The 18599-nt window shown below is 32.6% G+C and overlaps 1 protein-coding gene across 7 annotated transcripts in view; it reads right to left on the bottom strand.

Annotated features, from left to right (window-relative positions):
- The window catches only part of LOC145674364 (CUB and sushi domain-containing protein 3), a 228682-nt gene that overhangs the window by 6381 nt on the left and 203702 nt on the right, over positions 1–18599 (bottom strand). For 2 of the 7 annotated variants that reach the window (XM_081744323.1, XM_081744322.1), the window contains exon 12: positions 7760–7957. The exons of the other annotated variants lie outside the window; for them this stretch is intronic. In XM_081744323.1, the coding sequence (XP_081600449.1) occupies positions 7807–7957 (151 nt within the window). In that variant the 3' untranslated portion in view covers positions 7760–7806. The remainder of the gene's footprint in view (positions 1–7759; positions 7958–18599) is intronic. 7 annotated transcript variants of the gene reach the window in all.

Below are 18599 nucleotides of genomic sequence, written 5' to 3'. Positions count from 1 at the left end.
ATACCAATAGCCAAACTCCCTCTATAAAAATTGTTGCGGAAGTACCTTAGAATTCTGAAGCATGGATATTTCGATAGGACACGTACTAATTCCTAAGTGAAGTCTCGACCCGACTACGGTGGGTCCCATAATATTAGAGCTATGGACCTTTCATTTTTTCATGTTTTCGGTAGCCTATAACTCCGAAAGAAAGTAATTGTGAACCCAGGTTATTCTATACTTTTCGTCTTATCTTGGTGTCAGGAATCGACTTCCGAACGATGTTGGTGTTGTTTTGAGACCTCCTGTATAAAGTATTGCATCAGAAACATGAGATTTTCCAAAATCTTTAATGACCTTAGATCCACTTTTTGACACCTCTTAAAACACCAAAGAATTTCAACTTCTTTACGTAATTTAGAAACATATTCAACATAACATGTTATTTAGTAAAATAGTCAGGGCATTTGAGTACTTCGTTATGTTGGATCTAAAACATAATCATGATCATTAATTTATGATACGCTGCCACTAAATTTGAAGATGCACTTCTTAACAATGGGGAACTCTCGATCTCGAGTTATCTTACTACATAGCACTTTGTATCACAAAATCATGTAAAAAAAAAAACTTCAATAAATATTGCAATTTATTATATCGAAATAAAAACAAAAACGAATTTCGAAAATGATCCAAAAGAAAAAAAAAGTGGATCAAAGATTCCGATCTTCGCCAAGAATTTTAGGAATGATCCACAAAAAACTGAATCAAAAGATTGAGATCTTGGCCAATAATTAGTATTTGGATTATGGGCCACAAAATTTTTGAATGACTCCTGAATCGAGTTTTCAAGAAATTTTTGATGGAATTATATGGGATCTTATGGTCCAAAAGAAAAAAACGATAGCAAAAAGAAAAATAAATTAACGAACACAGTTTTTGCAAGACGTGTTTTACTTTAGTGACACGTTTATCTATTTCAATCAACTTTCAAACTGAAAACAGAGTGACACTTTTTGTTAACAGCACTTACAATTTTAGATACTGATATTTCCTGTATTAAAAAAACAAACAAAAAAAGTATAATTGAAGACCTCGGTGCAAGAAGGAGACAGCTCCAATTATACATTTGGCTCAGAATTGCAACAAAACTTCGTTAAAAACTTAGTTTTATTCTGACCTCCAAACTTTTTCTGAAGGCATACCGCATGTTATTATAAGATAAAAGGTTTCTTGACCAGAAGTTTGAAGGCGAAAGGAGAACAAAGTTATTTTTAACGAAGTTTTGTTGCAATCCTAATCCAAATGTAAAATTGGACCTCTGTCTGCCCTTCTAGCACCAAAGTCTTCAGTTCCCATGTATGTATGTAAATTAGAAGAAAATTCTTCGTAAGTGATACGAAACTGTTTTAAGCTATTATTACGTAACACTTAATCACTGATAGTTTATAAGAAGAATTGGACATTTATATACGACATTTTCAATGGTAATAATACAGACTATTAATTCAATTTTGCATTTTCGTCAACCATTATTTTACAGTCACATGTCATTAAAAAATAGACTGAAAACCAAGCACTATCAAAAAAAAGCTAATTGTTTAAGTAGATCATGCAAGAACAACCCACCATTCTCCTTAAACTAATTAAAAAGTTAATAGTTACGGAAGAAGTATGTTAAAAAAAATTACTGAAATCTATATTTAAGTATATGAATATAATCAATACCTGGGTAAAGAAAAAATAATTTAAAAAAAATAAAAACTACAATCATTTAATATTTTATAACATGAAGCTGATATTTCGCATGTTTCATCATGGAGACTCTTACCACAATACTGTGAATGTTGATACTACCAATATAATAATCTTTGTTGAAGAACATTACTTACAGATTATTCAAATTATGCATTTTTAAAGCGCAATTAACCGTTTCTAGTGATATTTTTACTTCTACATCCCTATATCTCTATTAAGATCTATTAATCACAAAACTTCGGGGTGATGATTAAGTTTCTTCGCTATCCTCAACCTGCTTTTATTGAATTTCATAGAGTAACTTCAAAGCAGCAAAGAATATCAAATGTATGGAGTAACCCAGATAATATGTAATAAATGCTATTATAAGAACCAATTATTGTTTTTAGAGCCTTCCATACAGCGCAGAAATTTGAGCGCCTAACAATTACGACGTCATGAACTGCGCACCCAAAGGGGTTTATTCACAGTTTCATTACCAAGGGCCTTAGAAACTAGACGTTGAGCAATAAGTGTAATAGGAAGTACTCGTCAAGCCCTATCTAGAGGTACTGTTATTTCGGCCCAAAAGCCTTAGGAAGTTGATCGAAAAGGTCAACAAAGGTAAGGGGCTTACTGAGTGGTTTTAGGAATGAAAACAATATAGGGATAAGATCAGTATGCAACCGCATTTAGTATATGTGACAAGCATCCACAGAGAATAGCGCTAAGCTGAAATATCGGCATAACTGATGGGTTGAAGATTTGTTCAAAACTAGATATCTCAACTGAAAACAAAGATAGACGAAAGAAAAAGTGTGTCTAGTATAGAACCCTTCAAGAGCTTGTATATGACATAAACTAGTGAGAGATCATTTCTCACTAGAAGTTCCATTTTGACTAACTGGGAATCTTGCCCAATTAGAAAGCAGATTCTTTCCATTTTTTTTTTTTTTTTTTTTTTTTACATAGGTTAGTATAGGTTCAAGTTTCTCTAAAGAATCCATTAACCACGTATTCGTTTGATTGCTTTCTAATTTTCCAAGCTTCCCAATTAGACAAAATGCAACCAGTACTGATGAATGATCTCTCACTGGTTTCACCCTGTTCCTGAAGTTTTCTTGAAAGAAAATGCATGTCTTATGAAAGCTCTTGAAAGTTTCTATACTAAACACTCTTTTTTTCGTCTACTTTTGTTTTCTTCCGATATATCTAGTTTTTTTTTTTTTTTTTTTCTTTTTTTTTTTTTTTTTTTTTAATCAACCCATCACCAATGCCGATATCTCAGTTCCTTAAACTTTTAAAAAGTGGGAGAGAGCTTAGCAAAGGACCTTAATACATTTGCAGTGCAGACCAATTCTACGGTCTAAGTATTATACATTGATTGGATTATCATTCCACGACGCAAATATGTGGTGGTGGTCTCTAAAAGTCTGTGGAATTAAAATTTGTTGCAGTTCTTCAAAAACAGCAAAAAAACAAAACGTTACAACTTAGAGTATTATAGAATTAAATAATACAAGACAGAGTAGTGTATTCCTTTTCAAAATATAATTTCCCTCCATTCTATGTCGTTCTTAAGTTTTACTTTATATACATTTATACATTCCTACTACAAATAAAATAGTTGAAAATCTTACTACAAATCTTGCCAATTTCAATAGCACCAGATCATACAATTATCATAGGAGGTTGCCGGATAATTGGTGAAAGGAACTTCTGTATATTTTAATTCTAACAATCTATTTTCCTTCTACATTTTCATCCTATTATCTATTACTTCTGTAAAACTGTATTTGGAGGTGTCATTTCTACTATTTCTGCTGGTAGGTAGTAGTGGGTCAAAGTTAACTAGTCTAAACTAATCTCAAAATATTTAAATTTCGATGAGCTTTTCTAGGTGGGAAGTAAACTTGGACACTTCTTTTTTCAATTATTTACGTTTTAGATGGTGAAAAGTTTGAGTGATACTTATGTTCTACTACAAAATTTAATAGTTTACTCGAAATGCCTACAAATTCAGTTTATACAGGATGACCAAAAATCAGTGTGTCCCGTAGGAAAGAATAAATTTATATGTCATTGTGTACAATAATTGTTTATAATGTGTTAGAAATGATGGGAAACATATCAAGCATGTACAGTAGGTAGATTGTGCTTTTCTTACCTTTCTTTAGTAATAAAATACGGATTTCTCTACTGTAAGAACCATAATTTTGTTCTTTCCAGTGAGAAACTGATTTTTGGGTCACCCTGTATATAAATAAAATTTACAGTAAATTTATGATAGAGTCAAGAAAGTTGACCTAAAGTCTGTGATATGGGACAATTCATCTTTTGACAAGATTTGTAAGATTTTCCTGAGGTGCTGGTTATGATTTAAAATTCGTCATGCAAGCAATATAAGTTAGTCTTGGTGTATTTCTCAACTGCAAAATCTTACTATTTTATTTCACACTGTTCTCAAAAGTTCTAGAATGCTATTATCATGCTCCTTGTATTATAACAACTTCGAAAATAAATAAATGAAAATACAGGAATTTTAATGCCACAGACTCTTATGTGCTCTGAAAACTGATATATATCAAGAAGAGTTTAAAACTGCGGGACTAAGCCAGAAATTGAACCGAGTTATCTGGCTTAATATGGCGAACCGTAGCGCTTACCACTACGGTACCCAATCCGTTTCCTGGGCACTCTGAACTATCATTGAATTCGCACATGAAGGACCACCCTTACAAATGTCATGAACTCCCGCTGTTGCTAATTCCGTTTTTTTTATTTCTTCTTTCTTTAATGAAAATAGCTAAGTAACAATTCAACAGTCACTAAATTCCTATATCATCACTGGACTAAACTATATTCTTGTGACCAAAGAGTGTTAGAAAGCTTCTAAATTCATATTTTTAAAATTTAATTTCATTTAACTTAATCTCTAAAAAAGTTATTATTTTGTTTCCGTAGGAGATTTCAAATTTTTCTCATGGGCGGCCCTGGGATATGGTGTAGGTGAAGGTCGGATTATTTCTGCAATTTTCCCATATCAATGAACGAATTTGAATACTTAAAATACAATAACTGGGTAACATTCTTACACATTTTCTAGAGGCACAAGTGACATATGGATAGCAGTGAGAGAAGAGGAGTACTTAATAAAATAATTCGTCCGCACAGTATATTTCTCGTCAGCTCATTCAGAAAACACAAAAGCCTTTAGATATTATATTTTCTCATCTCAAAGAAACGAAGCGATATTTAAAAAAATAGATGTACCATCGAATGTATATATTTGGTAATTTCTCATTTTACCCCGAGATTGTATGAAGAACGAAACTATTGTTAATGTGCGATTAGAACCATCCCTGCAGATTTTATCCAAGCTATAGTACCCTCACTAAGGTTACAAAACATGCGTGTCGAAAGCAAGTGCTCTAATCATAAGTTCATTAAACCTTTTGACCTGACAAAAAATAAATATTCAGTTTCATGTTATAATTAAAAAATAAATTTAGCCAATGGAAAATGCTGAAATGCATTCAAATTGAATGGTTACAAGACTTATAAACAGAATGATAAAGTCCAACAAAATGTTTCATAATGACTAATGTATGTGATGGATGGAATGATATGTAATGAGAAACAAATTAGGATCGAAATATTCGACATACTCGTTTAGCAATTATTGAATATCTTCAGAAAACCTTATGAATTTCTCATTACGTGATAAAAATCAAAACTTGATATGGTGATGGGGAAACTATAGCAAATTATTTTTCGAATCTGAAAACCAATAAACATATGAGTTTTAAAAAATAAAAATTAAAAATTCAATGTCGTGAAGACTTTAGATTGGTGGTAGCGTTATGTCTTGTTAATTGTACGATAAAAAATAGAACGTACGTTTATTAATGATCGATGTTTTCTTACTTTATAATTAACAAATGTTCTATTTAGTAATAGGGAACCTTTCCCGATTTATTTATTTATTTATTTATTATTGGATATTTAATGGGGACGTCAACAACCCTATTTAAACTCACGTCTACGCTCATGTACACAAGTGAATTATGTTTTGTTAGAAATAAATTCAATGCATTACGAAAGACTTATGATAATTAAAGGACATCTTGAGAATCACTTACTCTTTACACTCAGTGAACGCTGGTATCTACTCAATTTCTTATTTACTAACTAGAAAATAATAGCTTTTTGTTTATAACTTCAACACATCGTCTTGCAAGTGACAATATCTATATAGAAAATATCTTGTTACACAACTAAAGACGGAAACATTGTATTTCCAGGAAGTCCAAGTATAACCACATTGCACCGCTATAGAATTTAGCTATATTCCTTTCTTTAATCCCGATAAAAATCTAGATTTCATATTGTGAAGAAAGTTAGTTTAATTGGGAAATATCCATAGAAAAGCATTCTACAGGTTGTGAAGTAACAGTACACACACTACAAAGGTGTGAGAAATTTATGTTATCTCACGGAAAAATCAGAAAAGTTTTGGAGTGCACACTCACAGAGGAATTAAGTATATGCATTTTCAAGAACTATATTTCTTTATCAAGACTTTTCAACAAAAAGCTATCCTGCAATCATTTTTATTGTATTCAACATAATAAACTGAAAGAAATTTACAAAAAAAAAATAAATAAATAAATAAAAATAATAATAATAATAAATAAATAAATAAAAATAAAAATAAACAATAAAAAAATAACGGGAAATACAAAGTGTTTTCATGTATCTAAGCCGGTTTTCATATCGTACTTATAACATTTGTTTTTTATGGTTTATTATACATAAACAGGCAATAACTATGCAAAATTCATGAAATTACAATAGTTCTACTGAAGTCTCGCTGGAAAGTTTTGAAATTCTCACCGTTTCTGCAAAATCCGCTTTGGCGTATTACAAGGCGTGAATTTAGAAATTGAGCCAACATTTGAATCTTTCGAATTCACTCTGAAATGGAGCGACCAATTCATTAAAAAAATATCTAAAAGATTAATTTTAATTACTTTTATAGGAGGCTATCATTTGATAGCAGTTGCTGTTAAAAATTCGGATTGTAGTCCTATGACTTAATAACTTCGTATTATTATTATTATTATTATTATTATTATTATTATTATTATTATTATTATTATTATTATTATTATTATTTTATTGATAATAATAATATCGTTCTAAACATTCTAACATTCTGTTGCGATTTTAATTTTTTTGTTTGAATATTTTGAATTTAACTGTTTATAACTGACTGATAGTTTTAAATCTTACAAAAGAAATTCTCTGTATTTGGATTTTGACTGAAAACTAAACTATCTGAGTGCCTAAAAATATATTACGATTTCACATTTGTTCGTGTTCGATAACGAACCTTAATTTAGATGTGTTCCAGATTAAACTTTCAAGAAAGAATTTTGTTCTGAAAAGTGTAAGTTGATTATCATATATTTTTACATGAATTTTGCATGTAAAATGTACATAACAAATGAGTGATTAACACAAAGTAATTGTTTATGAGTAAAATTCTATAATTAGTGCATTTATACGATTAATATTATAGTGTCCAAAGAAGAAAAAGGAATTTGTCGAATCTTCTAAAAGTAATATTTATTTAAATCTGGAACATATTCATGCGTAATGAAAGGACACAACTTACCTTGAAAGATGCAAGTAAATAAAGAATGGAAACATATTTGTGTCGTACATGAGCGTAGTGAAAATGTGTAATAATGAAATGGAACATGAATGCATTATATGTACTGGATGAAAAATTATGTCATTCACCTGATAACGTGGGATAATGTACAGCTTTCTAATGTACGGAGAAGTATAGAATGGGGTGAAACGTAGACAGAATCACTACAATAACACGACGATTAGGTAACAATCTGTCATTGCAACTTGAAATGTCCCTACACACCACGGCTATATAATTCACGTAATCCATCAACACACACTAAAACCACTAGGAAACATTTTGTTTCTAATTGCAGGGCATGCATACTATATAATACAATACCTTTTCCACTAAAAATGACTTTTATTATCCATCACATTTAACTTCTGCTAGAGTGGATTCGAGAAATACCCTGCCCTATTTCTGTAGCCTCGTGAAAACTCGCGTCGCCCCACCTGCTGGTCGGGAAAAGGCAGGGCCAAGAGCGTATACCAGCGAGAAGGCATAGTTCGCGCAGGCGGCAGTTTCGTTTTCTTTCCACTAAAACAATAATAAGTGGGAAAAAGTATTAATTGGTTGGATATGGTGTGCTTTCTTTGTTGGTCTATGTCTAAGAGAAGGATTCTGCTCACAAAATACAAAAAAGACTACTGAAAACGTTCATTTAAATGTAAGGATCTGTAAGACAACGACATTCGCAGTTCCTTTGACAGAGTGTCGTATCGTGGCCGTGTTATATAGATCTTGTCTACGTTTCTTCCTCTTAGCGGAAGACATCTTCCAGTCAATACGAAGTGTCCGCTTATTCGGACGATCATGCATTAGGAAAGTTTCCATTTCTTTGTATGATTTTCATCAAAGTAAGTGTTATCATGAATATGATGATGAAGAAGTGATAACAAAACCAGTTGTTGGTGGAAAACTTTATAATGTTATAAGATTTCACCAATGCCAATCGGGCTAGGGACCAAATTGTCAATGAAGAGATGAACAGATGCATACAAAGAAGTAGCAGAAGATTTTGATAAATTACAAAGGGATGCCATATGATGTGAAATATATAATGTGAAGCTACTCAGTGAAATGCACACAAGATGGTACTACTCTGATGTTTAAAGTAAATATTCTATAATACATATTCAGTAAACGTAAAATTCGGAAAGATTGAGAATGTGTAAATTTCTGTCACTCTTCACTTTTGTTTATTGTGCATGTTAATTGGTTAATGGTGAGGTTCGTGCCAAGCTATTGTACTCATGCTGATATGACGTGTATGAGTTTACAAATTCATAGTGAAGTCTGTTCTGTTCTGAACAACTTAAAGTGATTTAATGAGGCTCATGTTGAACGAATTAACTTCAGTTCAATCACCCAGCAGGCATTCTTATGAATTTAAGAGAAATCAGATGGAATGCAAATCTGTCTATAGAGTGTATCACAGTTTTGGCCCCAATAAACGATTTTGCTTCAATTTTGAGGAGAAATCACATATTTAAAAAAAACAAATGCCTGGTGTATATATATATATATGGATATAGGAAGCAGCTTAGCTTTCTACATTAGCATCAACTTTCTGACAGGAAGTCAACTCAAGCTACATTTAGATTTTCGGGTAGTTGTATAAGAGTGTGTTCCTCTACCCTACGCATAGTCTCGACCCAGTTTCAGTGAATTTTCAAGGTATCACAGTAGCACGTAAAACTAAATAAATGAATAAATACGTGATTTTTTTAGACTTCTAGAACGTAAATTTACGTTTGATTTTTCTTCTGTAATATCAATACAAGTCTCTATGCTGAAAGGAAATAAAATTACCTTTTTTTTTAAACTTTGAATCACTTCGTAACATACTTTAATTACGAAGGTATTTTTTTGTAATTGAGAAGTTGGAGAAGTTGTTGATCTTTCCTTGTGACAAGAGGTTTTTCAAAAGTTAGTTCAGTGCTTTTGGAACTAGTTTAGGTAGGGCCAGTACAATATTGTCACAAATTATGATAGCACACTATTCAGAAATAGTACTATTAAAATATTACTACGATTTTATTTTACATATTTTGTTCGTTGATTTTTCTTTATGCTGCAAAGAACAAACGATAGAACGGTAAACTCCAACGGAAAAACTACAATCGACAGTTTAACGCTAACAGTAAATCTTTTTATTAGAAAAGAATATCTTATATGCAATGGAAACGAACATTACTCTTATGATTTAAAAAATCGAGGTGTATATATATATGTAAGTTATTATTATTTTCTGACAATGCAGAGAGCAAACATAGAAGAGTATCTTGTATTTTGTAGATCATAGCTCTGTATCATACAAAAATAGGAAAAATGTAAATGAAACTTCTGACTTATTGTCAACCATATTTGTGCTACGTTCAAGAAATAGAAATTTAATGAATTGGACTCTGTTGACTATTAGATATGAGAGTACGGTGTTAAGTGACCTTCCAATGAAACTATTTGAAATAATATTTTCCCATTCTTGATAGTCCATATAATCTAACTTTCGAGTAATTTTTTTATAGATTTTCAGTGCTATACATATATTATTTGCAATATTTACAAATTTCATTAATTAAATGATATAATAGCTCAACTGGGAAAATATTATAGCAGGTTTGTTGAGATTAATGCTGTGAAGAGGACACCAAAATGAGAGGAAACGTAGACGTGATAATATATCCGGCAAAGATACGACAATCATTTTTATTATTGTTATTATTATTTTATCCTAAGGGAAATATAATGAAGTATATTCATATATTCAGCTTCTAATATGATTAAATTGCTAATTATCAATCCACGTGTGACTTTCCAAGCTAAAATGTAAAAGAAGGCTAAGATGATGCTACAGAATTAGTTCACTCTCCTAAACGACCAAGAACAGCTATCACGAACTTCTTGCAATAAATTTAAAAGGAAAATCAGATGTGGCTAGCAGCACGCTTCAGTAGACCAAATTTTAAGCCTTTTGAATATATATTTGATCTACGTAATAATAATATATAAAGAAATAGTCTCTCATCGGTCATATAGCACTGCCAATAACTATTTCTCGCATTCTCTGGCTGTTTCTTCTTTATTTAAGTACTGTCTCACTTGCTGTCGCGACGTTGGGTTAATAACAAAAGATCTTGAGTACTGGAAATCAAATTCGACCACATACATCGAAAATAGTAGTGATTTAAAATTCAGCATTTCTTAGCCACGAGAAGAAAAGCTCATGTTCCAAACGAAAGTACTAATACGCATTTGGTACGCGAGGGCGCTTAAGGAACAAATTAGCATATCAAAAGTTTAGAATTGAAAATATTAAATTTTAACGCTGAGTTATGTGAAAATATTTTTGGATATGTTATATACTCAACAGTTATTTCACGTTCATTTCGTAACGGAGGTTCACTTATGTGATTCACAAACAATTGTTTTGCAGTGTTACAGAATGTTGGTCACAATTTTGCTTCTCCCGTGCCGCTATCATTATGCTATCATCCTTTACAAACTTAGAAAAGGTGAAGCTCATTTTTGGTAAGTTGAGCAATGTGCTACTGACTTTCAACAAGCAAGAAGCAATCTCAGAAGCATAAAGGTTTCTTCACATGAAGCCTAAAAGTGTTTAATACGGATAAAAGTCACATCGTTTAGGAACTATGGATAAAAACGATAATTTTGAAAACTCGTTTTTCTTATTGAATGACATATTTTAACATTAGTTAAGTGAAGAAATAATTAAGTCATATCAGTGTAATCCTTTTACGACAAGATCTTCTATAAATGAAGGTTTTAGAAACAAAAAACGACGTTGATGCAGATAGCAACGAATCCGCGACCTGGGTTTCAACAATTCAAACTATATTGATTATTAATCCTTACCATGGAAGTATTGTATCAAGTACTAATTCAGGTTCTGATTTTATAGTTAATCGGATCACAAAGCCATTTGGAAACGACAAATGACTGAGATCTTACTTACAATAAAGCATCCTTGCTTTACTTTATTGAACCGCAGCAAGTATATATTGAGTACGATACAGTCCTTGCTTCAAATGTGTAACTTTATAAGTCGAGTACGAAAATACAGTTCATCATATCTACGATTAAGAAGCTTTTCTTATTATTATTATTATTATTTTTAAGCACTTTATAGTTCATAACTTTCGTGATATAGCATTAGTATGTAATATTGAAATTTTGTTCTTTGGGATATCTTTTTGTCTTTCAATTCTGGTATTTGTTACCCCTTCCCAAGTTAGCCCTGATAGAGGGAGAAATATCAAAACTATGACTTTTAGCTAGTGTTTTTTATCGTGGGCCACAGCTCAGAATAGTTGAGAAAATTTTGTGGTGCCTAATAGAACCAAACTTTATTTAGGTCTAAATTGCCATTTAACGTAAAAGAACTCTCCGATTTATATTTAAAATTCGTTAAATCTTATTTTAATGTTTTCTGATATTGCGCTGGTCTATGCTTCAGAATAAAATATTTTTTTTAAAAAGATCATAATTTTTATACTGTAGTTTTATGTTCTAAAAGTGTTAAATAGAATTATGAACCCGAGTATATGACGTTCCTATTATTTTTGGCTTTATTTGATTCATTCATTTTATATATACCTAGGTATATCACGATTTATTATTTGGTGGTTAGTAATTACTAATATTTGAGGGACGCAGAATATAACTGTAAACTTCATGAAAATAATGATGCTATTCTTCTACTCTGTGGACACTGACTTGTTACCTTGCCTCCGTTTTCTCGATGGTTTATAGTTTGGAAGTATTCACATGACAGTGCAACATATATATTTTAAAATGAAATCTTCGTATGACATTTGAACAGATTTGTGCAGGACAGTTCATCTTTGCATTAAAAAGACCATATAACATTCATGTTAAGCGTTTGTCTAATTTACTATATTTGAACAAACAACTATTCATAGAGCCAAAGTTTCATATCTCTTATGATTATTTCTTACACACTGGTGTAAATACATTTAAGAACACCTAGCAGGAAATCAGAAGTCTGACTCTAATTTCGTACACAACAAGATAATGGTAAATTGAGGTGATTACAACTTGGTACCCATAGGACATTTGGTACAGTTTATACAGTATGTTCAAAAATATATAGTACGGATATTAATAGCAGGTGTAATCACCCTGAGCTGTTCGGTCAGATGGCCGGAAGTACTTGTGTTGAATGTCTGTCAGAAGTAGAGTATTGACATTCGATGTAGGGTTTGCTGAGGCAATGCTCGTTGTCCAAGTCCTAAGAGTATAAGGAAGCGAGTTACATGAGCAAGATGAAATCCCTAAGAATGTCCATGTGGAAGGACAAGATTTACATCGTCATGAATGTACGACGCACTAGCCACACTCCTCTGAATGGATATCATAGATGAGATAGTTTATTGCTCCAATGCCACAACGCTAAGTATAGATCCCATATAGTGAGAGCAAACACTTCCAGAATCCTCTCCCTTATCTGAATGTCTACGGACGCCACTTGTCAAAGATATAAATGATTCTCATCTTTGAATATCACTTCCAATTCGCCTCGCCGCGGCAGCCTTCCTGATACCAGGAAATAATTTCCTGACAATCAGCTGATATCAAGGGCAATCGTGCCAAAGTAGACCTGTCTCCACCAGTCGATTATTTCTATCCGTGCACTCACACAGAGGGTCATAATGGTTGTGACTGCACTGGGGTCGCGTCGTGTCACTTGAACGGCCTGAATGATCCTCCCGTCCACGCATTCTCTGGTGCATTGCCCATATCCCTTTCGACTCGAGAGATAATTCTGTAGAACGATAACAGGGTTGTAACTAGTTAGTTAATATTTAACAATATATACTCGCTGGCACCATCCGGGCATTGTAGATACGAACTGTGATCCACACATAATTAATTCGCACTTTTTAAAACAATGCTCATCATGTTGCCTGACAAGTTTCAAACAATCAGCAACATACTCCGCACAGCGGTGTGACTAGCCTGACCTCTACACAATGACTGGTGTGCTACCATCTTTAAACCAAGATTCACGATCTCTCCAGATATTGAATTTTATTGTCTATGGTTGAATTTTATTCAAATTGGATGATGTATACGAAGTGTTCTTAGGGCGATTTCCACAAGTGTATATGTGTAACAAATTATTCACCAGTAAATTCGTGAGAACAACATTACCCAAGAAAAAAAAAAGACTACAAATACTTTCGGTAAATGTTTCATCACGTTATGAGGGTAAGATAAGAAATATTAAAGAACAAAGATTATGAAAAGTACGACGCTTCATAGCTTTTCTATCTTTCCCATCTCATGAACTCTTTAAGGGAAGAACTTACAGCATAAATTTTATTGTTATATGATAACGTTTGCAAAATTTTCTCTTTCAATATGTAATAATGTTGTTCTGTTCCAGCTATATCTAGTTTTTAAAATTTTCCTCCCTCTACTCCTAGTGATTAATCTGTTCTCTAGTTTCATTTTCTTTGTTTTCCTCACCTAAACTGTCTTTCGTTCCTAGCTGACAATACTGCTATGTTACAGGTATATGATACCGTACTTGACATTTCCACTTTAATTCTTTCTGTAGCTGTTTGATGAAGAGCCAGCGAAAGCACTTATGTCATTACCTCTAATTTTTCTTTTATTTGTGTTTTTAAAACTAATCTCTGGAGTTATATTTCCGGAGAGAGAGAATTGTAAATGAAACCTTACGAGAAAATAGTATAAACATATCTCAAAACAAAATAAAAGATACGGTTTTTCCCCCACGATCACAAGACTGCTACTATCTCTGCTACCAAGTAAAAGATTCTTTGGGCAGCATTCTCAAAACGGTTTGAACTTCACATTGTTAGCTTAAAAGCTTTCTATAAAATTTTGGCTTATTATCGTGGCTAGAATAATTACTCAAATTTTGTAACAGGAATTGAGCAGCACTTACGTCCAGTTTGCAGTAACCTAAACGTTTTTAATTAGAAATCATTTACAAGTTCTACCTTTCGGAGGTTCTTATGCCACTACAGTAAGATGTGGAGTTATTTTTAAAGTTACATCATTAAGTTCCTTTCCACTGCTATCTTTAACGCTTACGCAAGTGTAAAAATGTGCTGGGAACTACTGAGTAAAGGGACCTGTAATAATTTAATTCATTATAAATTCCAGAAGGTGACAATTTTCATGTTTCTTGGCCATATGTCGTTGCGTACACATATTTACAGAATGATTGGTTTGGTAAGGGGAGACAAAACATGCTTGTTCGATTGACTTTGCAGTGATACCTTGAATGGTCTCTAGGTCAATAACGCAATATTACTATTCCACACCAATCTGTTCAAAAGTTAAATTTAAAAACCCAATGACAATCCGTCGAAAAAAACGGAGGCCAGGTTTCAAGTAACGGTCCAAAAATATATAAATCTATGAAGTAGAACAAAAATTCCTATATCTTTCAGATCAATTTTTCGTGGTTTGCTTTGTTTAAAAAAAAAATGTTAAATATTAGCAGAAATATTGCACCATATTTTTAAAAACTAAGGAAAAAAATGCTTCATCTTACTACTTTTTTTAAGGTTGAAATAAGCAAAGTGTTACTTATTTTTCATACCATGCTAACAACCTTTAACCCATTCGAGCAGTTTATACTTGTTACGGTTAAGTTAGTTCACTGCATAACGCCTATACTTAATTGCAAAATGTAAAGTCACGGGCAAAAATAACCAATGCAGTTGCTGAATGCTGTGAAAATTTTGGTTGCTATTCTGAACAAAATCTCGTGCAATAATTTACAAATATTGATCTGAATTCACTTAAAATGTTTTAGTTGAGTTTTTACTTTATTTTTGTCTGTGACTGTACAACAAAGTCTAGCAAGTGTTAAACAAATCAAAATCAATGTTTGTTAGTTAAACCTGGCATATAGCACAGTGAGCAGTCATGCACAGGCAGAAAGTAAGGAAGGAAGTTACGTCTGCCAATGGAACGCAAAGTACAGGAAAAGGAAGACATCAGAATCAAAAATCAAAAATAAATATCATCAACAAAACAAATTTGGCATCACACATGTATATATACACAAATGAATTCTGAAAACAATCAAAATATAAGTAAACACAAAAACACTGAAAACATAAAATATGGCAGATGTAAATTAAATTTTTATTAGAGCTTTCGAGACAAGATAGTTGATTTCATTTAACTACTCGATTTAATTATACTAACTCCTCATTACCGTTTATACAATTATTTCTTTTTGTCACAAATTTATAAATAACAAAAGAACAAAATTATTGTCTACAATACAGTTGATAACTTATTTATTTTTGTTTTTGGTACACATTCAAGGTGGAATGTTCTTGATACACAGTTCTAGATGAAATGTATGTTTATTTGTAATTGAATTGTACGGAAGATCATGGCTGAAAAAGATAGTACGAAACGCAAAAGAATGAATAATGACTCAAGAATTTTAGGAATGATCAAAAAAAAAAAAAAAAAAAGATCAAAAGATTGCAATATTGGCCAATAATTAGCTTTTGGATCAGGGGCCACAAAATTTTGAACAGCCGCTAATCAAGTTCTCGTATTTTCTAGGGACTGAGAACATCATACTGAGTTAAGCAAATGTTTGGGTTTGGCTACACTGCATGTAGTTCTCTAGATATAAGGCGTACAAGGAAATTTTTGATTGAAATATATTGGGTCTTGGATCAGGGACCACAGAAGTTTTGAACGGTCCCTAAATCGAGTTTTCGTATTTTCTGCGGAATAAGCACATCATACTGAGTTAAATGGTAGTTTGGGTTTGACTACACTGTATATAGTTCTCCAAATATAAGGCCTAGAAGAAAATATTTGGTTGAAATATATGGGATCTTTTGATCCAAAAATAATTGATGAATTAAATATACCTCGTACAAATCCATGGTTACGGTTTTGCACTAAATCAAAATCGGCAAAGAAAACATTGAGACAGAGTTCACTACCGCGTACTCTATAGCTGACTGCCAGTAACTCCGAAATGACTAATGGTGCAGCAGTACACCTCTTGGATCTATCAAGTGACTTTTAATTAAAGAGGCTCATTAGTCAGGACACCACTCTTTTCTTTCGAAATATTGAAAGAACATTGAAATTTATGGGCATAATTTTCTCTTACTGGTGAATGTATTTGGGACACGCTGTAATCTAGTGGTTAGAGCGTTGAACTCACGTCCACGTGGTCCCGCGTTCGATTCCCGGCCGGTGATTTCCAATTTTCGGCGTCCAACCAACGTTGTGAGGCAAGCTTTGGGAGACACGTGAACGAAAAACGTGATGGCCATTAGGTCAAGTAGTTCAGTCGGTCGCTCACAGATGGCGTTGGAGCGGCTCAGCCCCTCAAATGGGCTGTTACGGTTTTGGTTGAGTGGTCAATACATTGGTATTTGAGATTATCTACATCATTTAAACCCATAGCTGATATGAATATGTACTCTTGAAAAATGAGGGACGAAACGACAACACAATCAACTTCACTAAATAGATTTTCCTGAATACTAAGAATTTTAGGATGATTCTCTGTTCTGTTCAAAATTTTGAAAAACTTGTGGTAAGATTGATGACCACTTTTATAACTTTATTTCTTTCTATTATCTACGTAATGACTCATGATTTATAAAGTTGCAATAGTGCAAACCATATTTGAAAATCTTTATAATTTCTGTATATTCAGTTTTATGTCTGGTTGTATCAGTTTTGAGTTAATTGTAAAATTTAACATGCAAAGCCAAGATTGTACCAAATGCACGAATTATGCAAACTCGTTCATAGAATACCGCAGAAAAAGAAGAAAAATCTATGATAATAATTCTCGAAAGCTCTAAATATATATATTCAACTACATATAGGAACAAGTACAATGGATATATTTATTTCAATTTCTGTTAAGTGGTCCAGAGGAAAAGCACTTGAGATAATGAAACAGGGATAAGATAAATTGTTCATTGCCTATCTCCAACACCGAAAGACAAATTCTGTCGTTCAACCGTTATGAAAACATACCGAATGTAATCAAAGCACCTGCCAAGTGTTAGTTCAATTTCTCCCGAGGGGAAGGGCATCATACAGACGCAATTCATCGTCGGGTGAGCAAGGTTTACGGTGGGAATCTTATAAGTGATAGCTGTGTGAACAAGTGCTGCAGAATGTTTAAAGAAAGACTTACCGACATACAAGATGAGGGTAGCCAGCGATATAAATTTGTGGCGATAGATAACGCGTGAATCATATGATTCGTGAAAGGAGTTCGATTAGTTTAGGCTTTATAAGGGGTCTGATCTTGGAATTTCAGGGAACTCAGCAGCAGTCTAGAGAAATCTAATAACCTCACATAGTTCACACTTGGCTGGTGCTTCAATTGTTGAATCACACACTTCACACTTGGTGGGTGCTACGATTGCATTCGATATGCTTCCATGATTGAATGACAAAATCTGTCTTTCGGTGTGGAAGATAGGCGACGTCCAATAAGCAGCATTGTCTTATCCACGATTCGTCATCTCATATGGTTCTGCTCTGCTTGCTTAACGAAGGTTGAAAAAATATCTCTTGTATGTATCAACAGTTTTCAGTGTACTAGAATCAATTTAAAATTATGGAAAGAATAATTAAAATTTACTTACTAAACAACTATATTCCATCCATGTGTATTATATTATGCAAACTGTGAGGCAATATTATTTTCTCATGTAACCAGATAAAAATTATCATAAAATATTTTCAGTATTTATAGTGATATAAGTATGTAAATATTATTATTACCCTCACACCAGATGATTATGCAAATTACTATGTTTAGGAATTAATCTTCTGGTGGAGTACTTATATTTGAAGACAGGAATGTATTTTGAAATATGAATGAATGAAAAAAAAAACTGTAATAGCCAGGCTGTTAATCAGGAACTGTCTGAAAATTTCAATTATCGTGTTCTAGTCCATTCTTTTTAAACAAGGTATTTTTACTCTTAAAAATTACGTGTAAGACAATCTTCAAAGGATTCTCTTAAATATCCCGATATGTAGAAAATGAAATTTCATGACCTTTCAGATTTTTGACCACAAATATATGCATATCGTTCACAGCTTCTCTTCCTTAGTCACCAGAGGAATTCAACAGCACCTACTC

The sequence above is a fragment of the Thermobia domestica genome, chromosome 17, assembly GCF_964235325.1.
Source record: "Thermobia domestica chromosome 17, izTheDome1.hap1.1, whole genome shotgun sequence".
Lineage (NCBI taxonomy): Eukaryota > Metazoa > Arthropoda > Insecta > Zygentoma > Lepismatidae > Thermobia > Thermobia domestica.
Note: the sequence above shows the minus strand (reverse complement) of the source record. Positions and strands in the feature narration are given on the sequence as shown.